General features: G+C 38.8%; 1 protein-coding gene and 1 pseudogene across 1 annotated transcript; one reads left to right on the forward strand and one right to left on the reverse strand.

Moving 5' to 3' along the window:
* The first annotated feature begins 544 nt into the window (after positions 1–544).
* LOC146470381 (uncharacterized) lies at positions 545–24,323 on the forward strand (annotated as a pseudogene).
* LOC146470382 (uncharacterized) lies at positions 9,044–12,379 on the reverse strand. Its single transcript, XM_085121899.1, has 2 exons — positions 10,375–12,379; positions 9,044–9,722 (listed from the first exon to the last, which is right to left on the reverse strand). Exons 1-2 carry the CDS (start codon positions 12,377–12,379, stop codon positions 9,250–9,252), a joined length of 2,478 nt encoding a protein of 825 aa, XP_084978025.1. The 3' UTR covers positions 9,044–9,249.
* Positions 24,324–25,103: the final 780 nt, after the last annotated feature.

Here is a 25,103-nt window from a genome sequence, read left to right on the forward strand (position 1 = left end):
AGATTACTGAACATTTAATGTTTTACTGGAGCGGGAATTTCAATTCTTAAAACACGATGTGTTTGACAAGATCGTCAATCGATGTGGTTGCACAATGGAGGTGCCTTCGCCTTCATTGCCGCCGAACACTTGGGAACTCTGTAGAGTTACCGGCCCATCACTGGACAACAACAAACACTGGTATGTGCTCACGAAGAGTCTATGTGGAAGCAGACCAAAAGATTTCGCCACAAACGAAATTTTCCGTCGATTTCCAGGCGAAATTCAGCTTGTGGAAACGCGAGAACTTCAGCCCGCCACCAAGAAGTGTTCTTATCACAAGAACACCCGTAATATATATGTAGCCAGCTCGTTTGGTCTTTCTGCCACGTTATTGAGGCAGCGAGAGTTCCCCCAAAGCATATTCGTAGGATCTCCGGAATTTGCTGCTGTTCAAGATGCCATGAACTGTGTCATTCTCGAATCGCAAACAAGTTTACACAGGAAGTGTTCGATTTTTGGCGCGCGTTAAGCAGATTTACCATTTCAGGCCGTGGATGCACAGATGTCAGGTTGGAAAGCTCGCTTTGAAGCAGCACATCAAGAACTTTTAAAGTTAAGATCAAGAATCTCTGAATTAGAAGCAGAAATCGCGGTGCTTGGAAAAGATTTGAGTCCTTCAAGATTGCCTGAGAAATGCTGCCCAACTCCATTGTCTTTTGACGGTTCATCTCCGGTTTCCTTGTGCTCTTCGTCGAGTATTGATGACATAAAGGAAAGCCCACTTGGATGCACCTCTAAGAAAAGGACAGTGGTAGTTCATTGCAGAAGGATCATAACGGATCTGGATGGTGTTTGTGAAAAATATCACGAATCTCTTGGTTGTGTTTTGGGGAACAGTTTCCTGTATGGGAATGAAGCTGAGAAGAAAGCTGTGTCTCAAACTGTTTCAGAGATTCTAAATCTTGCGATGGATTCCAAGGGATCTAAAAAGGGAATCACTGACCTTCTTCTGCCAGAAACACACCAGCAGTTTTTGGAAAGCACTCGAGTGCCAGACTGGGTACTTTTGTATTTTAAGATTCAAGCCAAACTCCCAGATGCTGCTTGGCAGACTTTGCTCAATCTTACACAGCTTGGAAGGAGTGGGGTAATTATAATTTTTGTTTGTTATGGTAATTGAATTCGTAAGTTTATGGGTGTGTGTGGCAGTGGATCCTCACCTTTCAAAAGTACTAATCTCACTAGGCTCTGATTGTTCTATTGTTTGCTGTTCTTTTGTCATCCGCTCACCCACCATGTAAAACGGTATAGGTCGCCTGGGTGTTGGTGGGAGTGTGTGTGTGTGTGTGTGGAGGGGGATGGGGGGGTGGGGGGATTAGGGATATTTAGGAGTGTCAGTTATCGGCTCTTCAGACCTTGTGTACCTGATTTGACAGCTATGACAAACCCCTTTTCTTAAAGTGTCTAAGTTTTACTGTTGGGTACAAAATAACACATAATGCAGTGTTTGTATTTAATAATAATAATATGAAATATATTTTTCAGCGTTCAAGTGACACAGCAGTATTATTGACAAAAAATGAGATAAAGGCAGTCAAGAAAATGGTTTTCTCAGTCGTGCGACAAACACTGAAGATAAAAAAGATGAATACTGACTTTCATGCCTGTAGTGTGGACCTGTCATCTGTTTTGGTCTGGGCAATCAGAGAGCAGTGCCTAGTTTCATCTGACCAGGAAACCATGGAATTTAATATTAAACTTGATGGTCGTCCACTGGGAGGTATAGTGTGCAACTTTCATTTTTGTTTCCATTCATTTACCTCAAAAACTGTAGCAATGTCAGCTGGAATATATATAATCCTTTGATTAGCAGCAATAGCTTACAGAGAAAGGAAACCGTTTTGTTAAAATATTATATCACATAAAATCTGTTGAACAGAGTAGGAAAATGTCTATCAGGGAAATTGTTTTTCTGAATTGACTGTACAGTTGTACATGTGACAGTTAGACTGTTAGGTTTAAAGAGTTTGATGAAAACTTGAAAGTAGAATATGTGTATGCTTGAATTCAATATCATTATACCGTAAAATAGCAGTTATAACTCTGGCCCTGGGCTTATCCCATTTCATAAGGGCTTTTGAGTGGGCTTTTATCTGGCAGGGCTTAAAAGTGGAATAAAAAGCTTGTTTCAAAACAAGCTGATAAGAAAACAGTTTATTTCACTTCAAGACCAAATTTGAAACTCAACTTTAACAGCAACCAGAGCATAACAAAATATGATCAAACTTTGATTTCAGATAGTACAAAATTCATTGTTCCATACTCTGCTCGTTCTGACTCTTCTGTGAATGTGATTTTGTTAGGCCTTCAAGTCAAAGAAGGAGTGTGAGTTGGGATATTTATAAAGGAATACAGTATTTTTGTAGGGATGTGGTGTTTGCATAAAGATGGGCCTATAAGTGGGAGGGGGGGCTTATAACTGAGATTTTACGGTATTATATTTACTGAGTTATAATTTCCTAGTGGACAATAATTGAGCAGCTGTTTGAATGCAGTGATTTACTGATACATTAGTATGTATATCTTAAAAATTATTGCATTATATTCATCTGACAAGCCAATCACAATCTATGTTTTTTTTGACAGGCAAGAGTCACGTTGCAGTTGGGATTGTACCCACTGATTTTGCCAACAAAAGTTCAGAGAGTGCCTTGTCTGCTTATCCAATTGCCATTGCAAACTGTAAAGAAAACGGGTCAGTATATAAATTTGATTTGGGAATTGGTTGGTCACTGTACAGTTTGTCATGCTTTGATAGCCTCAAAGCTGATTCATAAAATCAATGCATTTTTTTGCTGTTAGTGAAAAATAGTGATTTATTGTTTTAATTTTTACAAGTTTTCTGGTCATAATTAAGTGTTGAGAAATATCAGTGTGTTAGCTTGCATGTTACACTATATATTACTAGTCTTAAAAACTAATTGTTATGTTTATTGTTAGTTATCTTGCAAAACAGGCACCTTATCTTGGTTAGTTTACCATGATGAAGGTTGTGTGTATAAAATACATAAATGTTTTTGTTTCAGACAACAACTCACCCAATTGATTTCAAACCTGAATAAACAGAAGTGCCATATAAAGAAACATGGGATTGTTGTAGATGGCAAAAAGTACCAAATCAAGTTTACAGGTACGAGATGTCATAAATTTGCATACCACCATATGGCACAATTCTATGGAAACCATGCAAACGTACTGTACAAGTTGGCATATATTGTAGGATTGGGCAAATTTGCTCAAGTCTTGTCTGCACACATCAGGCAGAGAAATGTTACTCATGACTGACTTGAGTTTCAATGTTAATTAATTCATGTTGTTTTTGTCTGAAGACAACTCAACTGTTGACCAGCCTCCTTATCATCTGTATGATAGAAACTAAAATCACAACTGCAGCAGTGTACATGATTCATAATTTCTGTTATAATGTGTCATACCCATTCTTTTTTCTTGACAGTTACCCTTGACTATAAGGCCCTTCTGTTGCTTCTTTGTAAAAAAAATGATGAAGACTTTATTCTTGGAGGGAGAGGATTTGACACAGAATTCTGTGCATATTGTGAAGCCATTAGAGAAAGATTTTTTAGTTGTTTTTAAATTGGGAAATTGGTTTCATTCTGCTTCTTTAACACAAAAAAAATACATCTGGGTTACTTCTGCATCTTAAAAATGGTAAAAATCAAAGACTTGTATTTTAATTGCCATATTCTAATGGAGATACAAAATTTTGACATTGCTGAGCATGTCCTTAAGCTATTATACTCACTGTTTGGATGGATCCATACAACATTCTCTTAATTTCAAAATATTCACTTGCCAAGAATTTTGTCATGGTCAATTCCCTGGCCTCAAAGTGTTGTTTTAGCTTACACTCATTCAACTCCTAGTACTTAAGTTGAAATGAACTTGCTTTTAAAACAAGGTGAGGGAGGGATTAGATCACCGCAAACCATCTATTGTATGCATACATAAAAATCACCATGAACAGACCCGCAATACTTTGATCTGTGATATTCACACTTTAAAATTGACAGGCATGTACGTGCCACGGGGCTGCTCCAGAGGACACATGTGTTGACTGCTTGAGATCCAAGGCTAATATTGGAAGGTAATTATTAAAGTTAATAAAGGAACTGAGTGCAGACAACTATATACTGTGTGATGGTGACAACTTTTCTCAATTCTGTAATTTTGTGACAGGTCTACAGGTCTTTGTGATGACCTTACTTTTTTGCTTGAAGAAGACCTAAGCCACATAAATCTATGTTCCCTTCACTGTGAGATGAGGAACTGTGAGCAGCTCCTGGGATCCTTGGGGTTATTTGCCTATCGAATTGGCAGTCGATGAATTGAGCCGAGCCCTGTCAGACCATGGACCAGAGAGCTGCAAAGGGTTTCCACGAGTCACAGTAAAGGAGAGACGTGGACAGCAGACAGCAATTGAGCGTAACACCATTAGAGTTGCATCTTTTTCTGGTATTACTAGCTGTTACTTCATAATTAAAATTTTAGTTGTGGCTAAGTGATTATGTTCATGATTGGATTTTATTCATTGGTTGTGGAGTGATGCAGCCTGTGATTATGTGGTTTATATGTTCATCTGGAGGAAGACAGGGCCCAATGATTGAAATTTGAGGGGAAATGGTCTTAATTCCTCTTATACAGTATTAGTTTAAACTGTATAATCTGTTCCACTTAGCTGAACTACCTGATTGTATAATAATTTGCTTAATTATTCTGGTACATTGTTTCTTGGATTTCCAGGTTGACTTGGTGTTTCACCATTGTCAATAATAATTGTTCTTATCATCTGTGTAAGTATAATTAACAATTTTTTTTGTCTTAATAATTTTTCCCCAGGGTCATTTGAGAGGGAAGTTCTTAAACATTTTGAAAGTATTGTACAAAGATCACTTCCAATTGAAAAAGTCACAAACTATTACAACCAGTGTTCTGGATCGGCAAAGCAAGTGATCTTGGATTTTGTGACATTTTATGAAGAGCGAAAAATGGTTTTTTTTTTTTTTGTTTTTTTTATTGAAAAAATTACTTACAAATACAAAATAAAGCATGCTAACTTACGAGATAAATATATACAAGGTAAGTTACAAGATAACGTTTAAAGCTTACCCTGGTTACATGCTGACTTTCAGATACTAACACATACACACATTTACATATAAATACACACTGCGCGTGAAGTTTGAAACCAAAATTATTTACAAGTCTTTACACAGCATTCTTCACGAACAGAGGAACACGTGCATACAAATTACATAGGGGCCCAGGATTTAACAAATTGTTCTAATTTATTATTTGCTACTGCTAATGTTCGCATAACAGAGATTTTGTTTTTCAGGCGTAAAAGAAAGCTTTCAAAGTTTAAAATGCCATTGCAAACACTAGTGCTAAAAATGTGGTACTTGGTAATAACGAGGGCGTAATTGAGCGCTGACCAGTTGTTTGATTTTTGGTGCCAACCATACAGAATCACACTTTCAGAGAGTTTTATGTGTTCTTGGTATGTTTTGTGCCACCATCGCGTAAAGAGGTTCCAAAACGTGTAGGAAATGTTACAGGTAAACAGCATGTGCAACAATGATTGACTTTCGTAGCTGCATAGCGGGCAACTGTCACTGTCCTTTATACCAGCACGAAACAAACTGGACTGCGTAGGTAGGATGTTATGAATAATTTTGAATTGAAAGATTATAAGCTTTGGTTCATGCAAGATTCGGAAGGGGAGCATATAGACGTTTTGGATGTTTTCTTTGGTGAAGCCGTAATTTAAAATTTTACTCTCACCGGTTGGAATCAAATAGGATTTGCTAAGTAAAATCGAATATGCAATTTTAGTAGACGGAAGCGAGAGAGATTGTACCTTTGAAGAGACTGTGTTGCGGAGTTTTACTTTCCATATCTTTGGGATGGTTTGCAGTATACCGTAAAATGTAGTGAAGGGAACTTCAAGGTTAAGTTTTGCTTTGAGCTCAGTTAGTGATAGAAAATTTAAGTCTTCAGCTAGTAAATCTTTGATACAAATAATTCCTTTATTGACCCAGGAGTTGTAGAAAATTGGTTTTCCATCTACTAGGATGTCACGATTATTCCAGATTATTTGCTTCTCCGCTGATACTTCATGGTTTGTTACAAGTTTAAAGCTTTGCCAGTAACTCAAGATAGTACGGTAGAATTCGGGGAGGTTTTGTAAATCGAATAGTTTGATATCGTATTGGCACTTGATGAAAAACGTAAGACCGCCATACTGGTTTAGAGCGTATTCTGGGACTATTTTCCATGAAGCGTCACAATTTTCTATAATTCTTTTAACCCAGTCTATTTTTAGTGATCGTTCCATCATTTCAAAATCGACCATCCTTAAACCACCGCATTTTTTCTCAGCAATAATAGTTTTTCTTTTAATTTTAGCTGGTTTGTTATCCCAGATGAAGTTAAAAATAATTTTGTTGATTTTTTCTATAAGACCTTTCGGTATAGACAATAAGGAAGCACTGTAAATTAGTTTCGATAAGCCTAATGTTTTAACAATATTTATTTTGCCCATTAAGGTGAGCTTTCTTTGTTTCCAGTTGTTCAGGGTTTTTTCCAATGTGGTTATCTTCTCCTCAAAGTTAAGTACATTCGCGCGTTCAAGATCATAGGAGAAGTAAACTCCAAGGGCGAGAACAGGCTCATGTGGCCATTTAAATCCGAAAGGTTTTTCTGTGCGGTTTTTCCAGGCACCCAACCACATGGCTTCGGTTTTTTCTGTGTTAATTTGCAATCCGCTGACTTGTTTGAATTCGTCTAAAAGTTTCAGTAGTCTTAGAATTGAGTCGCAATCACTCACCAGTACTGTGGTGTCGTCTGCATATTGTGTAATTTTTATTTCTTTTTGGTCTACATTGATGCCTTTGATATCTGTATCATTTTTAACGGCCCTGGCGAACAGCTCGATTCCAATAACGAAAAGGAGACCCGACAAAGGGCACCCTTGTCTAACACCTCGTTCGAGAAGAAAGAAGTCGGATGCATGTCCGTTATGTAGGACGCAACTGGACACTTGGTGGTAAAGTACTTGAAACCAATTTAACATGTCAGGCCCAAAATTCAACGCTTGTAAGGCGGCAGACAGGTAGTTCCATTCTATTGTGTCGAAAGCTTTTCGAAAATCCAGAAAAATTGCAATACCGGGCTTTTTAGAATGCTCAGTAAAAAACATTATGTCATTTATTAATCTAACATTTTCACCAATAAAGCGGTCTTTGACGTAACCAGTTTGGTCAGGGTTTATGATTGTGGGCAGCACTTTCTCCAACCTTTTCGCAAGAGTTTTTGTCAAGATTTTATAGTCTACATTGAGCAGTGAGATAGGCCTTAAGAGTGAATGTCTGAGAAAACCGGGCAAAATCTGAAAAAGCTGAAAGATGGGGGTCGGCCAAATCATTCCATACTAACATCATAGATAGGTTAGGTGGACCTATGGATAAATATACAAAAGTTTGCTCTTCAAGTGTTTTGGCATAGGAGATATGAGATCCACTCTCCATCACCCCCTCAGGCCCTAGTTTTTCTGGTAAATTTGACCCAAATTTGACGGCCAGCAAAAACTCTAAAATTTAGCGAACGGAGTTCGTGTGTTGTATCTGATATAAATGGACATAGAACTTCTTGTAAAAAGCCAGGGATATGCGAAATAAGCACAAGTCAGTTTACACCTTTTAGTTTTGGAATACCTATATTTCGTATCTGCGAATGAGCAAGAAATTAGCCATTTTCGACTTCACGCAGAACACACAACTAAAAGTTCAGCAAGAATCGGATGCCAAAACCAAACACTCTTACCTTCTCTCTATCACCATCAGCAATAATCTTTTTGGGCCATTCAAACAGCAAGATGCTACATCACCTCCATTACTCCTACCACTCGATGTCATGTACAGCACGACACGACGCAAGAAATGTGCCGATTAAGCAGCTCTTGGATTGCACATTGGATTTCTCCACGGTTTAATATATGCAGTTGACAAAAGTGGTCCCAAAAAAATCAGAACCCCTCTCTGGCCAATTTAACAAAACGAAAATTTGAAAAGAAATACGAACTAAACAAATCGACGCCATTTTGTGTTGGATTGCTCTCAGGGGACTGGGACCTACTTATGTTTACTTTGGGTAGGGAGGGGACAGGGAAGGACCTATCGCCGTCGCATTGTTGCTAATTAGAAACGTCTGTTTGTTGCGATAAACAGCTCAAGATCTGAACAAATAATAACATGAACGAATCACGCTCAAAATAGAGCCAAAAGAACCGCGCAAAAGCGTGAAAAAATAGCTTCATTTGTTTTTTTTTTGAGTGCGCGGCTTTTGATGTACATTTCCACCGTCAAGAAATTAGAGATGCTCTCCCATAAATAAACTCTTATACTTCTCTCGAGATATTCAACTCATGCGTTCTTCACAACTCGCTAAAGCATGAACATTTGAGGTTGTTGAATTTAATACCAAAAATAACAATGCTTATATAAGAAACTTTCCGTTTAGTAACTTCGAAAGAAGTACCGTTATTTGACGCTTGCACTACATAACACTAGTAAAACAAATCTCTGGACAATGTATAAGCAAACTGATCACAGTTACTACTCAATAAATTGACTTTCCAAGGTTAATCTCTCTACTGGACACGCTCCCCTCTGAATCACTGAGGAAAGCTGAAATATGATCGCTACCTTTACCGCAAAGCAAGGATAACTAACGAAAAATGTGCGCTTGATATTAAGAAAAGAAAATTTTCCTTGCAGATCTTCTTTGGGTTGGAATTTCCTTTTACCTACAGATAACTGCCTTTTCCAAGACATGTTTGTTTTTGTTTCCGGTCTTTTGTTTACTTATTTTGAACTTTGCTAGTTCCGTTGGTCTGTCAATGAACACATGCCGTGAAGCGAATTATTTACCTACTAGAAGCCCTCACTGAATACGTCATTTGCTTTATATAAAACGTTGGACTTATCTTTCCGGCTTGTCATGTACACCAGAACGCCCTTAGGAGTATGCGCTTTTTGGTTATAAAAGCTGTTATTGAAAACCTACACAACAAATTCACAAAAAAATTAGTTTTGGCTGTATTATCCCCGATTTTTGCTTTGTTTTGTTTCCTTTGCTCATGCCAAGCATTTTTTCCCAGTAATCCGGTTTGTTAACAGAATCCCCAAGTCATTCCTTAAAACAACTGCAGGTTTGTACCAGATCTTCGAGTGGCTTCACGTAAGAGTCTTTTCGATTCGCAGGCCCCTCAATTCCTATTTCAAAGAGAAAGCAAATTTCTTTTAGTTGCGCAACCTTAAATTTTGATTTTAGCATGCCCCGCTTTGCAAGGCCACAGATGTCATGGCCATTGTATTCAATTGGATGCCGTAAGTCGACCTCTTGGTATACCGCAGTCTGCAGTTCTTGCCGCTGTCTTTCTGTTTCCCATGCTTGGAGGTCTTCTTCACTGATGGCTTCTGCTTGTTCAACAAGTGGTTCTCCGGGTGCTTTTTGCTGACGTTGCGTTGCTGCAAGTCGTGAGAAATAGCTAGCTATTTGCTTGGCTGTTCGCCATTCTTCTGGAGCAAAACAAAGCTTACCACTCTCGTCCCTAGCAACTCTCATTTCTTTTGCCACCTTTGCTGGATCTTCTTTGTTTCCTTCAGTAGCAAATTAAACATACCTATTGGTTACATGCTCAAGTAACTGAATCACATTTGGCAGCCTACTGACGAAAGTTTTTAGTTTCTCAAATCTTTAATTTAATTATTTTCTAAAGTCATTTCATAGTTCCATGGCTCCTCAGGTTGTTCTGAATAGTTGAGATCAATACACTAGTTTCGATATATTAAAATTCCTGAGACAATAGACCTCAACTCGACGCTCCGGGGAATAACAACAGAGCTTGTGGGGTTTATTCCCCAGAGCTCAATGCTGGAGGTCTATTAATTTCGGCTGAATTTTAATCTGTCGAAATTGGGCTATTGTACTGATTTTCTTAGATCAAAAAAATAAACCGGTGAAACATTAGATGACGTGATTTATAAACTCACATCCACTGCAGGTGAAAAGGAAGGAGAAACTGACCTCTACGTACTTGGGAATAGACTTGTAAAAAGAAGACAAGAGATGGGATTATTGATCAAGTCTGCGCGTTTACAAGATCTCAATTCGGAGAGGTTTTAATCAAGAACGACCATTCTGATCTGTATCGCAAAGGTTGGGGTTCTTCAACGTGCTAAATTCAGGAAGTAGGACGTATCTTTTCATTAAATGTGATAATCACTACTTGATCTTTGAAGTATAACTTACCCGTTGTCACCCCTCTATTAAACTTTTCCAACAGAAACCTCTTCGCGTTTTCGGTTGCTCTCTGACCCTTTCGTTGCCGTTTTAGAGCCCATCCCTGTAGCGGTGCCTTTCGTGTTGACATCGAATGACTACTTGCTCGTGCGTGCCCTGTTTCTCCAACATGCGTTGACTGTATTCCCGTGACCTTTTCTGCCCATTCTTTTCGTGCTAAATCGTAAACAGTCTCGCGCTCCGTCACTCTCACATGTCGCCCAGTATCCATGTGACCTTGGAGACCCCCCTGGGTTCGAAATGTGGCCACACAACCTTCTTCTTCACACATAAAAAGGTCTTGCGAATTAGTATGTTTCGCTTTTACCATTAGCAGCCCTGGCGTTGACAGTGGGGTGAGAGACGTAAGAGGCATAATGATATGAAGACCAGTTGGACCCTGCAGAGATCTACTTTCTTCATCATATGGAAACAACTGACCCTCACCAACACCGTAAGCTTTCCAAGCCCTTATTCCGGAGGCAAGAAACTCAAAGTTGAACAGAGCGCTAATCCCTTTCCATTCTACTGGCTTAGCTGCCATTGCTACATCTACTTCTGCAACTGCTATTCTGCATCCACGGACACCACCATAAGATTCCAATGCCTCCTTCATGTCAACGGCTGTGATAACATCGTGCTTTTCGTTTACCCATCTCTGTATGTGACCTTTCATTGGAGCGATCTTCCTATCACAAACGTCCTTTCCCGATTGTGGATCTGAAAAGTCATACCTTCTCACACTTATGCCTGCCCTCTCTCCAATGGACTTCAGGGACAGAATCAGTGAGGCATTATGGTAGTATCCAGCATTGTCAGATTTCAGATAGGCCATCTCCACGTTGGGGTGGTCTTGCTTGATGGTAACAAGAACGTGCTCCACGATGGATGCAACGGAAAACCAATCCTGTATACAGCTATCAAATATGTGCACAATGGTTTCAACATTGAATTCGTTCTCCCCAGTTTTGAAAACAACGCAAGCAACATGCCAACTTTTTCCTCGCTTTCCGTAAAAATCGCTCATTTGCTCTCGGTAGCGCTGGGGCAGATATTTCATTGCCCAGTCCATAATTACGAGAACGCTTTGATCGTTAAGTGCACCGAGAGTTTCTTCCTTGGCTTGCTCTTGGTTGACGGTTCGAAGCATGTGCGCTTTCCAATTAGCGATTGCCTCCACTGCATGGGTCACATCAAATGTAACCTGACTTTGCTGTTCATCTGTTAGAGTAAGCTCCGGGGCATTGATCATGCCCATAACATTAGATAAAACCTCATCTAGCTGGCTGCATGAGGGGCAAGACACATCATGGGTGTGATCACAATGTTGAGCGAACGTGTCGTTGTGAGGGTCGCTGAGACTGAAACCAGTGCAGTGGTCAACACATCTTTCCTCGGGTCCAACATGGCTTTTGAAGTCAGTTTTGAGGTAACGCTTGGCCTCTTTTAAGATTTTCTTGGCTTCCTTTCCCCAAATCGAAGTTGCACCACCTTCTTCAAGCACGATAATCACACGTTCGAGCGACTCGAACGCCTGTGTCCCCTCCGTTAAGAAATAATCTAAACCCTGAAGCGATTTCTGCTTGGATGCGGCGCACACATCGATGATTCTATACAATGTTCTTTCACTGGCGGGTTTAAACTCTGTTTCTTGGCAATAAGAAATGTATTGCTTGATTATTCGTGAAGGTATCATCGTTCTTATCACATTCGGAATGGTGATCTTCTCCCCAGAATCTAGCTTTAATTCTTTAGTCCCATAGGCAACGTCCTGTATAAAATTTGCACTAGCAATAAAGTTGACGAAGTGATTTGTTTTCACCGGATCAAGGCGTGTCCGTTTAATGGGCACCGACACCACTGGTTGTCCTGGTCCTTCTTCTGCAGCATGGCGACGGGCTTGATCGATCTGCCATTTGCTAAGACCTGGAATCATTTCTCTGATCTCCTTCTTTGAAAAATGTTTCGCAAACATTGATAGAATTTGCAATTGAGTATGTCGACTTTCCGCTTCATGATACACCTTCAGCAAAATCGACAGTTGGTCTGTAGTCACTTCTTCTTTGACAGAACATGCTCTGCTTTCGGTTCCTTTTTTGACAAGAGTCGCATCTAAGGAACGCCTCAATGCTTCCAATACTTTCTCTTCTTGATCTGGTGCAATGGTTGTTAACACCTCGGTGAGAACTTGACCCACTTTCCGCAGGTAGTAGGCCTTTTGTGTGCTTGATATACTTTCCCAATTCGAATTTAGAGTCGAAGCTATCGGACTAACTCTTCCATCTGATATATGTGCCAATGCTTCATTCAAGACTGCACGTTTCTCTTGCTGATGCTGTTCTTTATCTACCCAAAAGCTAATCTCTTCATCTTCTTCTTTAAGGTCAGTAACAGTGCTGTTTAGTGTGCATTCAAACTCAGAAGAAGCAGAATGTGATAAGTTAATGTTGCCTTCAAAGTCTAACTCAGTAGAGTTGAATCCACTAGGTTCGTTTACTGGACATAAATCACTGCCTTCCTTTCCAGTGTTTTCCACTTCATCCTATATAGATAGGAGTGACTTAATTAATGACAATATTCAATAGAACATATTGTGTGTACCAGTTGTTTGTTTTTCTTTGTTTCCAGTTCAATAAAAGTACCTGAAATTTTCCTGGATAAAATCCTACATACAGTCGACTCCCGATATCTCGAACCTTCAAGGGAAATTGAAAAAGGTGCGAGTTATTGGGAGTTCGAGTTATCGAAGGTAAAATTATATAGAAAATGACCTGAAAGGATGGGAGAATTGGTTCGTGTTAGCGCGAGGTTCGAGTTAGCGAGGGTTTAAGTTATCGGGAATCGACTGTATTAATTTTCAATTTTGATTCAAACCCTTAATTAAAAGGTGACAAATGTGCTCGTGCTAATAAATGGACTGTTAATGTGAACGTGAAGAATTCCGACCCTGTTTTTCACCGTGGTGAAGAGCTAACCAGAGTTGGACACGAAAGATGTGGAACATTTCAATCCTCTCCGATTGAAATACAGTCGACTTCCGATAACTCGAACCTTCAAGGGAAATTGAAAAAGGTTCGAGTTATCGAGGGTAAAATTATTTAGCAAATGACCTGAAAGGAAAAGAAAATTGGTTCGAATTAGCGAGGGTTCGAGTTATCGGGAGCCGACTGTATAAGTGGAGAAAATGCAACCATTTTCGGGACAACATTTGCAGCTATAGCCACTCATCATCATCATCATCATCATCATCATCATCATCATCATCATCATCATCATCATCATCATCATCATCATCATCATCATCATCATCATCATCATCATCATCATCATCATCATCATCATCATCATCATCATCATCATCATCATCATCATCATCATCATCATCATCATCATCATCATCATCATCATCATCATCATCATCATCATCATCATCATCATCATCATCATCATCATCATCATCATCATCATCATCATCATCATCATCATCATCATCATCATCATCATCATCATCATCATCATCATCATCATCATCATCATCATCATCATCATCATCATCATCATCATCATCATCATCATCATCATCATCATCATCATCATCATCATCATCATCATCATCATCATCATCATCATCATCATCATCATCATCATCATCATCATCATCATCATCATCATCATCATCATCATCATCATCATCATCATCATCATCATCATCATCATCATCATCATCATCATCATCATCATCATCATCATCATCATCATCATCATCATCATCATCATCATCATCATCATCATCATCATCATCATCATCATCATCATCATCATCATCATCATCATCATCATCATCATCATCATCATCATCATCATCATCATCATCATCATCATCATCATCATCATCATCATCATCATCATCATCATCATCATCATCATCATCATCATCATCATTTACTTTTTGACAAAAGTAAGACAGGGGGAGCTAAAAACCATTAACAGGAACTTATTATTCCTTTTCTACTCGTGAAAGGGGTGACCATTGATAGTAACCAAATTCCACGACTTTTTTTTATTAGGAAATAATACGATGTATTAAATTTTAGTCACGTGGCTTGACATCTTACAATGTGTAAATAAACGATGTTTTGGCAGGCTGCTGTACCGGTAGCCACCCTACCCAAACCTTTGTTTGGTAAGCAAATACAGAGGGTTTGGGAGCACTTTCCACCCTACCCCGCCTCGTCCCGCCCTTAGAGACCGACGAACATTGTGGCGAAATCCGATTAATTGCGGTCTCCGCTTTGATACCTTGAAAAATATGATAGGAGACGGGAAGGAGGAGCTGCCGAACCGTCAAGAACGCTAATCAGAGAATAAACAAATAACATCACGTTACGTAGAATCTGCAACGGCCAACTCTTTTAAGAGTTTTTAAAAAACTCTATTGACATCATCACAAAATTGTTTCCGGGTCGAATAAATAAAGAAGTTACATATCGTCCAAGGGAACAGTAATCTTACTTTTAATTCAAAACATTCACCTTAAGCTCGTCCTCAGATTTTGAGGTAGCATCCTCCACTCTAAATCTGCTTGAATGGCCTTTTCGACAAGTGTTACACAGGGCTAAAAAAAAACATTTGAAATGTTGATTTCAATTGAAAGAGATGTTTGTTACATTGTAACAAAACAACGCATCTGTTAAATTAGCAGAGATTTCCGAACTGATAAGAAACTACACGTAAGGTGAAAATATCTTTAGGTAACATGTAAAGAGTAAATTAATTACCAAAAATAGATAGGTGAATTGCGAGAATAATTTAAATATTGGCTTATTGTACTTACCCGATCCTATTGGAACTGAAACTTGAAACTCCTGATATATTTCTTCCGACACCTGTTTGTTTACCCGACGTGGATTTTTTAATTTTTTCGCTTCACCTCTGTGAGATGGGTGAGAACAACTGGATATTAACTTCTGGTAATGCGTTGTTAATTCGTATCTGTGCTTTGGACATACGGTAATCCTTTCCCTGTCTTCCTCTGAGAGAGAATGCAATCCGGCGCGATTGAGAATAACATCAGCCTCGTTAATCCGTGTCCCTAAGCCTCGACTTCCACTGACACCCAGATTAGTTAGATAATCTGTTAAATCCTTTCTGCATGATCTTAGAGGAATAATATAAAGCTCATTTGGCGCGTATGGTGTTGGACCGCACACACTGTCAACAGTTGAAAACGAGCAGCTCATTTTGCGCTGTACATTACGATTCTGACTGCAATGTAAATACTGTCGCAAAAGACTGGAGCGAAGACCATATGTCAGGTAATAAATGTAAATATGTTAAGAACAAAATTGTCATAAAATACTTTCGTACATATATAGTCTCTTACGATATAAAATAATATGACGCTATTTTTTTTCGTATTTTTTTCCCTTTGTTTTGGAACAAAATAGAGTTTCTGCAAGTGAATCTCAAACAAGACTTCCAACTGGGCTACGGTATTGTTCATTCAGATTACTCTTGTGTTTTTGGCCCTTATTTGATTCGTTGTAATCCCGTCTTTGACAGTACAAGACAGCTTGACCCAGAAACTTCACCTAATCAAAGCCCACAAAATGCAAATTAAATTTCAAACCGATTTTCCCTGCCCAGCAAGCATAACATGTAGGCCATTTAATAAGCAAGGAAATGGTTGTAACTCTTGTTGGTATCTTCATTTCCCAATAGTTTGTTATTCCTTGCCGTTTACGGCATGAGCCTAAACCAACCTTCCTCAAATCAAAAAGCTTACTTATGAAAAACAGCGTGGAACAATCATCCATGGCAAGCCTTAACTTAGCCCCTGGCTCCTTTACAACCAATCAACTAGTTCCCAGTCTATCCCGAGTAAACAAATTCAACATGGCGTCGTTTGGTTTATTTTCGTGTTTTCTTAATTTCCTTTCCGTTAAATTCGCGAGAGAGGGGATTTGAATTTTTTGTGGAACTAATTTGATCAACTGTATATTTTTAACTTAAAACAAACTCAATGCAAAATCCAGGAGCGGCTTAAACAGCACATTGATTGCGTCGTCTCGTGCTCTACATGACATCGAGTAGTAGGAGAAATGGAGGTGATGTAGCATCTTGCTGTTTGAATGGCCCAAAAAGATTATTGCTGATTTTAATAGAGGGAAGGTAAGAGTGTTTGGTTTTGCCATCCGATCTTTGCTGAATTTTTAGTTGTGTGTTCTGCGTGAAGTCGAAAATGGCTAATTTCTTGCCCATTTGCAGATACGAAATAGAGGTATTCCAAAACTAAATGTTGTAGAGTGACTTGTGCTTATTTCGCATATCTCTGGCTTTTTACAAGAAGTTCTATGTCCATTTATATCGGGTACAAAACACGAACTTCGTTCGCTAAATTGTACGGTTTTTGCTGGCCGTCAAATTTGGGTCAAATTTACCAGAAAAACTAGGACCTAAGGGGGTGATGGAGAGTGGATCTCATATCTCGTATACCAAAACACTTGAAGAGCAAACTTTAGTATATTTATCCATAAGTCCACCTAACCTATCTATGATGTTAGTATGGAATGAATTGGCCGACCCCGATCTTTGACCACCTGCCTGGTTTTCTCAGACAATAACTCTTAAGTTATCAAGCAAAGTTTTATCTTTGTTCTTCTTAGGAATTAACGAAATAATCCCTCGTCTTTGGCTGATAGAGAGGGTTCCTGATCGGAAGGCATGGTTAAAACTGGAAACCATCTCAGTGCCCAGTTCGGGCCAGAAAAATTTATAAAACTCCGCAGAGAAGCCATCGGTACCAGGAGATTTAGCATTTTTAAACTCTTTCAGTGCATTTAAACATTCGTTTACTGAAACAAGCCCTTCGCAAAGTTTTTGTTCTTCTTTTTTCAGAGGAGCTATGTTTCTGGATGCAAAAAAGGTGGATTCAGAGAGATCATGCTCGTTTGTGTTTTGTGACTTGTAAAGAGATTTATAAAACGTTTTTTCTTCCTCTAATATTTCAAACTGGTCGGTAGTATATTTATCGTCGCCTACCTTTAGTTTTGTAACTGTTTTCCTTAAATGATTTCGTTTTTCTAGATTGAGAAAGTATCGAGTATTGCGTTCACCTTTTTCTTGCCACCGAGCTTTACTTCTAATGATTGCTCCTTTTGTTTTTTGTCACATAATCATTTGTAGGCGTAATTTAGTAGCATAGAGCTCGTTAAGAAGTTGTTTATTGTTAGGATTTGTTTCAGATTTTTGCAACAGCTCGTTTACTTTATTTTGCAGCAAGCGTTCTTCGTTTTTTCTCTTTTTGGCTTTGAGTTTAGAGTATTTGATTGTGAAACCGCGGATCTCCATTTTAATTAGGTCCCATTTTAATCCCAAATCATCGATGTCAAAGTACTTGTTTTTGAAGAGGATTATGTTTTCGCGTAATTTATTGATGTATACTTCATCTTCAAGCAAGGAACTGTTGAATTTCCAGAACCCAGGACCTTTGTGTTGCTTAAGCTCTTTAGATCTAAGATGAGTGTAATAGCAGAATGGTCTGACTCGGGCGCATTTAAAATACTACAAGACTGCACATCATTAATGAGGTCTTTCGAAATAAGAAAGAAGTCCAAGCGGCATTGAATTTTGAAGGATTTGTTTCTCCACGTGAATCGATCTGTGTACGGATTAAGGTTGCGCCAAATGTCTGTTAAATTATACAGGTTGGATAAACGCTCGATTTCTTTAATTACGAGGGTTTTCTTCGAAACCGGGTTTCCACCTTTTTTATCTCTGCTTGACAAAGCGCAATTAAAGTCACTGGCAATTACAACGTTTTCTTGCGCAAATTCTTCAAGGTGGTGATTAAGCTCTTTGAAGAAAGCCACTTGTTGGCTGGTATCGTTTGGAGCATAAATGTTTACAAGTATAAGATGTGTCTCATCGATGACTAAATCCAGAATTAAAAACCTACCAGTTTTATCAGAAATGCTCGCATTTACTTTAAAGTCCAATCTAGGATTAATTAGTGTCATTACACCTTTGCTATGTGAAGTGCCGTGGCTGAAAAAGGCTTTTCCACCCCATTCGGCTTCCCAGATATGCGCGTAATTTTTGGAGCTGTACGTTTCTTGTAAAAATGCGAATTGAAGTTTCTGGTTGTGTAACCATCTGAAGATCGAACGTCTTTTGATTGACTTATTCAGCCCTCTCACATTTAAAGATAGGAATTTAACATCAAGATCAAGGTGCGAATCCATTGTAAGTATTACTGAAAGGTATGTATGGGCATGAAACTTTGAAAGCTTTCCTTTTGAACAGGTATAAAATAGGCGAAATTAGCATAATCTGAGGTGAAAACAGGCAAAAAACAGGCAGAAACAAGGGCACAGAACAGCGACGATAAAAATAAATACACAAACAAACACATGGGTAATTGCATGACCGACCTTACAGTGAATACTGAGAAATAGCCAACGGATCAGGCTTTGAACTCCTATTTTTTCTAAACTTATTGGGTAAATCAGATAGAGGCAACTTTAAAGTCTATTGGAATGTTTGAGATGTCATAAGCGTTATCATCAATAAAGAGCTTTCTGTTTATTACCTTTGCATCTCGGCCTTTCTTCTTTGCAGCGAACATAGCTCGTATTAAGGTTTTCCTTTCTTGTTGAATTGCGCGCGCAAAGTCTTGAGCGATGTAAGCATCAGAGTATCTGTATGACGACTTTAATCGGTTTTTGACCGAGACAACTGTGTCCCTGTCTTCTCTTACTACAAATCTTGCGATTATTGGCCTTGGGCGAGAGGGAGTTGTACCATCATCTCGTGTGTGAGGTTTGCCCACGCGGTGAACAGCATGGAATCTGATGTCTTCAGGGTCGATATTGAGGTCGTTTTCAATTATGTCGTACACGATGTCTGAGCAGTTTTCGTTTTGACTCTCAGGGATATTCATGAAACGGAGGTTTTCTTTTCTGGTGTAGTTCTCAAGTGCAATGAGGTTCTCTTGAGTTTCCTTTAAGGAAGGTGTGAGTTTATCGTTTTCGGCTTTTACTTTGATCAGCTCAGATTTCAGCCGTAGTATCTCTGATGCTTGCTCATCCAACATCTTTTGGTGGGAACCTTTCGAGTCTTTAAAGGCTTTCGATTCTTGCTGAAGATCTTCGATGAAGCCCCAAGTGCTGTTGAGGGATTTTTCAAATTCCTTCAGCGAATTCTTGACGCCATTGATTTCTTCTTTGAACTCGTGTGTTAATTGAGCGATCTGTGAGTGGAGATTTGAAAAATTATCTTCCATTCTAGATTCCATGGAGTTTAGCTTGTCGAGGAGCTGCTTTAGAGAGATTGGTGAGTCGCTTTCTCGGTCGCTTTCCATATCGTCACTCTTGTGCTTGTTTCTTTTAGGGGAAGGCTTCGAACACGAACTGCTTGAACTGGATCGTTCAACACGCTTAGACATCAAAGTAAGCAATGGAATGGCAACGGTTGTTTGTAAGCTTCGGAAAATGTTGTTAGAAAGACGTTGCTCTTACTTTACGCTCACAAAATAAGCCTGTCATGGCTTTTCTCAGTAGAAGAATCACAGACCGCGGAGAACACGTCCGACCGCCATGACACCTCTCCTTGTGGATGGTTGGTGGATACTATTAAACCTTAAATCTTGTTATTGTGTAGAATGCAGCAAGATATACAGTGAATTTTAGGCATTTGACACCACATCTATTCTATGTAGCCAGCTTTCCCAAAAATGGTCCAAAAGATAATAGTTGTATGCCCTGGCATCAAGTTATATTTGATTATATATTTTTTCTTGACTTAATGGAACCAAAATCTGACAGAGTTCACTTGTTTATGAACCTGCTGGTTTGAATTAACTGTTTCAATGCAGTTTGTCAAAGAGATACTTGAGTCTGGAGAAGTGTTGAGGGATTATGGCACAAGACAAGAAAATTTCAAATTGTAAAAGATAGTGGTAAGTGACAAGGCTGAATGTTTTTTACATTCATGGAATATTATATATTTGTCCCCCTATTTGCAATTAATACAACTTGTGCAGTATTTTGTTCCTAAATTAGTAAATAGTTGCATTGTTTAGTGAGCACATGATTTGCCTTTTGTTTTAGATCTGGAAACATTCCTAACCAACAGCAAACAACAATGGGAAAGTAAACAAAAGGAGATTGAATCACAGTTTTTACAACTGAGTGACATGGCAGCAGCTTGTGATGAGCCTAGCCCTAAAAGAAAGAAAAGGGACCGCACCAAATGTCAGCCTCAAGTACAGAAAGACCCCTTTGCAAGCTATGCTGCTCAACTGCAAGTTGTATATTTTAAAAAGGTAAGTAGATCAGATGTTAGATGTAATATATTATTTTTCTTTGTAAGAACTGGTGAACATATCCAACTTTCATCTTATTAGTAAAAAAAGGTTTCGGTCAGTTAAAGTTGATGTTACATGTACATCAACGGCTATTACAGTAAGTGTTCTATTGGTTATAATTGCAGCTTAGTCTGTTCACTACTCACCCGCTCAAGTACAAAAAAGAAAATGGCTGTTGAAAGGCTACTGCAGCTTTGTAATTCATTTGTTTTCTATCTTAAGGTTTGCAGTGATTGGAGAGAAATTGCTCTTACAATACGTGATAGAGTTTTTGAGGATGATGAGGAGCAGCTAATTGATATTCATGATGTAAAGGTAAGTACTGTGTAATACTAGTTTATTATGAGCTCACACAATAAGTCATAATAAGTCAGAGCACTGAGACAACCTCTCTTTTAAGATGTCCAAGTTGACCTTGCCCAAAGTAACAAGCTTGAGTGTGAGCCCATAATCCTTGTTTGTCCTTACAGCAGTAAATTTTGCCTCTTTTTACTTTAAAGAGACACGTACTGTTAATACACTTTAACATGACATCTGATCAAAACTGAGTTCAATCTCGGTGGAATTACACTAGTCTCCATTTATGTCAAAAACAGTTTGATACCAGATCATCCAATTCGAAGTTAATCAATGGTAATCATGTTATGTGAGTGGAATATGTTAGTAATAATTAAATATTAGGCGGTTATGCATCCAGCCCTTCAATTTTCCCATGAACTAGCATTTATCTGATCAACGAGTATCTTGGTCTGACTATCAATTATTGATCAGTCACCAACATTGATTGATATTTATTTCCTAACTTTTATTGATTAGTATTAATTAATCAATCAATCAATCAGCTTTCAACGATTGACTTTCACTGATAAATTACACCAGGTAGTTACAGCAACACGTTAATTACTGTGCATGACAATACATTTTCTTGAATTTCAGTGCAAAGAGTGGGGGTTCCTTTTGAAAAAACTCTTTGGAATCCACCTTGGTACAGGGGATTATGGACATTTGATCATTGACCACAGTGCCATGCTACTTCGCCACTTCCGGTCTCTTCATAAGTACTCTGGTCAAGGCTTTGAGGCATCCCACAAATTACACCGACAGCTCGACTTAAAGGCAACAAACCATGATTCTTCTGCACCAGGGCAGTCATGTAAGTCAGAACACATTATAGGTAATTGTCTGCATTGTTTATTTTAGCAAACTTCAAACACACCAAGGTTTTTTTTTTAAATAAAGTCCTTTTGAGTTTCCATAACAGATGCACTCCCCTAATATTATTATTTAAAGCTCTCAAAATTAACCTGAACCATTCAATATGAAACATTAGGAAACTGTCCAATGGGCCTGGATGATTTTTGAGGAGAACGTTGGGCAGTGAAGCATGTATTGATGTTGCCTGATGTTCGAAAAAGCTGTCAACAGTCCACAAAATCATCAGGGTGCTAGACTGTTCAAAGACCTACCCTTTTATGACCTTATGTAAAAGTAAAAGTGGCCGATTATTCATTGCAGTGGATCTGCGATATCCTTTTCGTGAAGCCAAAGATTGTGTCATATTTCGTGAGTGTACTACTGCAAAACTATTCATGGGATGAAATAAATGTGATGGTATATTTCCAGCCTGGTGAATGAATGAGAATGATGTATTATTCTAGAAAGTTACACAGGCATACTCCTGATAGGAGCACTCAGATTTCTTTTTTCCGAGTATGCCTGTGTCACTTTCTAGAATAATACATCATTCTCATTCATTCAACAGGCTGGAAATATACAATCACATTTATTTCATCCCATGAATGGTTTTGCACTTTCGAGAATAACACATTCTTATTCATGAGATCTTTATTAAATTAATTTTTATGAAAATATAATAACAAGGTTAATACAGTGGTGTGCCATTCTGTCAGTTTTATATTTTATCCCTTCATCATAATATAATGTTGCAACATTTTAACTCAGCCAGGCTTGTTTCATGTTCAAGAACATTCTAAATTTTATTTCATATTAGGGAAGAAGAAGTTTAGCTTTCGTGGATGTGGGTGGAAACCCATTGACACTAGAATGTGGACAGCAGAGAAACGCGATTGGATATTGGCCATGGACCACCTTTTTAACGAAATACTTGGTGAAGATTTCTTGATGTATGTCTATGATAAAGACAAGGGGACTAGTGTTGATGAGCGCACTTTATTTGCCCTACTTAAATATGACCATGATGAGTGGGAAAAGACATATTTAGCCAAAATGACATCCCAAGAGAAGAGAGATTCTGAAAAGGGCTCAGAAGAGGTGAAATCTCCTATTCCGGGTTTGACTCCCAAGCAGCTTCCCTTCAAGGATACTCCAACTGCCCCAGCAGCTAATGAGGTATTCATTATCAGCGATGAAAAAGATGAAGCTGAACAGACAACCATCATGATGGATCATGACGACAGTGCACAACAGCCCACGACCCAACTGGCCTCTGCCATATCAATAGCTACCACGAGAGCTGAGCTAGCTGCATTGGGCTCTTTAATCCCACCGGTATTGTAGACTTGTAGTTTACTCACCCCTTTGCATGCTCTTGCAGCAAACAGTAATTCAGTCTTCGCTGATCCATGCACTCTGGTGCAACGTCCATGTGAAGCAGTTGTGAAGGCAGCAGAGAAACTCCTAACTGATGATAGCAAAAAGGGTAACCACCCTTCTGGAATTACTATTCAAGGCTTAGGCCAATTCTCTGAACGGGGCTTAGCAATTCTTCGAAAATTCTCTGTAATTTCTGACACAAAACATAGAATTGCTGCAGAAGCTTGTTGGCTTAACCAAATTAATTGTACAACTCAACAGCTTGCAGCTTTGCAAGATGTCCTCTGGAATAGACCAACAACAAGTGTTGTCTTCAGATGTGATCACAAAGCTATTGATGTCCTTTCTTTTTGGGATATTGTGGAAGAAAGGTATATTGATAGCTTTGTAATTGATGTATGCATTAGCAAATACCTCAAGGAAAGCTATACACAGGGAAGAGAGGATGTGTTGTACTTTCCAGTTGAATTTTTTCAGTGGATGCAACTTGACAACAAAGCATTCAAACTCAGGCAGTTGGGAGAAAGAGCTTCACAGATGACATCCTTTACGAACCTGCAGCAAATACTGGTGCCAGTACACATGCTGAATCATTGGGGACTGATCTATATCAACCTTGTTGAGGGGGTTTTATATTTTGATGATGGGCTAACATCCCTAGTGCCTTCCACAGCCCTTCCATGTGTCAAAGAAGCATTGAATCTCCTTCTTGAATTGTATCCCCATCATCCCTTTCTCCATATAAAGTTTTGGCAATCCTGTCAGAGCTTTAAACGCTTTGGAATACCATCTCAGGTGCCTGTTGGTGATAACACGATTTGAGTTGGCAGCTGTGGAATAGGAGTTATAATGGCTGCTAGGGATTTCATACAAAATGGCCCTGTCAGTGTAAATAACATCCAGTGGAGATACTGCAATATGGATACACAGAAAGGATCTGATGCTTCAGATTTTACAGTGGGCTGGACATTTCACATAGACTAGTTTTCAGAACTGTTTCTTTTCTGTGCCCTCTTGGGTAGAATATTCCCGAGGGTATCACTTCATTTTTTGTTCTATTAATCTGCCCTGTGCCCTCTTGGCTAGAATATACCCGAGGGTATTACTTAATTTTTTGTCCTATTAATCTGCCCTGTGCCCTCTTGGGTAAAATATGCCTGAGGGCAACATTTAATTTTTTGTCCTATTAATCTGCCCTGTGCCCTCTTGGGTAAAATATGCCTGAGGGCAACATTTAATTTTTTGTCCTATTAATCTGCCCTGTGCCCTCTTGGGTAAAATATGCCTGAGGGCAACATTTAATTTTTTGTCCTATTAATCTGCCCTGTGCCCTCTTGAGTAGAATATACCCGAGGGTATCACTTAATTTTTTGTCCTATTAATTTGCCCTGTGCCCTCTTGGGTAGAATATACCCGAGGGCAACATTTAATTTTTTGTCTCATTAATCTGCCCTGTGCCCTCTAGGGTAGAATATACCCGAGGGTATCACTTAATTTCTTATTTTATTAATTTGCCCTGTGCCCTCTTGGGTAGAATATACCCGAGGGTATCACTTAATTTTTTGTCTTATTAATCTGCCCTGTGCCCACTTGGGTAGAATATACCCGAGGGCAACATTTAATTTTTTGTCTTATTAATCTGCCCTGTGCCCTCTTGGGTAGAATATACCTCAGGGTATCACTTAATTTCTTATTTTATTAATCTGCCCTGTGCCCTCTTGGGTAGAATATACCTGATGTAACATTTAATTTTTCCTCT

Source organism: Pavona decussata, unplaced genomic scaffold, assembly GCF_977016875.1.
Source record: "Pavona decussata unplaced genomic scaffold, jaPavDecu1.1 SCAFFOLD_114, whole genome shotgun sequence".
Classification (NCBI taxonomy): Eukaryota; Metazoa; Cnidaria; class Anthozoa; order Scleractinia; family Agariciidae; genus Pavona; species Pavona decussata.

Bases quoted from the DNA above. Each gene is read 5' to 3' on its own strand.
- LOC146470382 (XM_085121899.1), bottom strand. From the start codon at position 12,379: ATGTTTGCGAAACATTTTTCAAAGAAGGAGATCAGAGAAATGATTCCA. The intron at 9,723-10,374 runs GTAAGTTATACT...TTGCTACTGAAG, and splicing joins TAATAGAGGGGTGACAACGG to GAAACAAAGAAGATCCAGCA.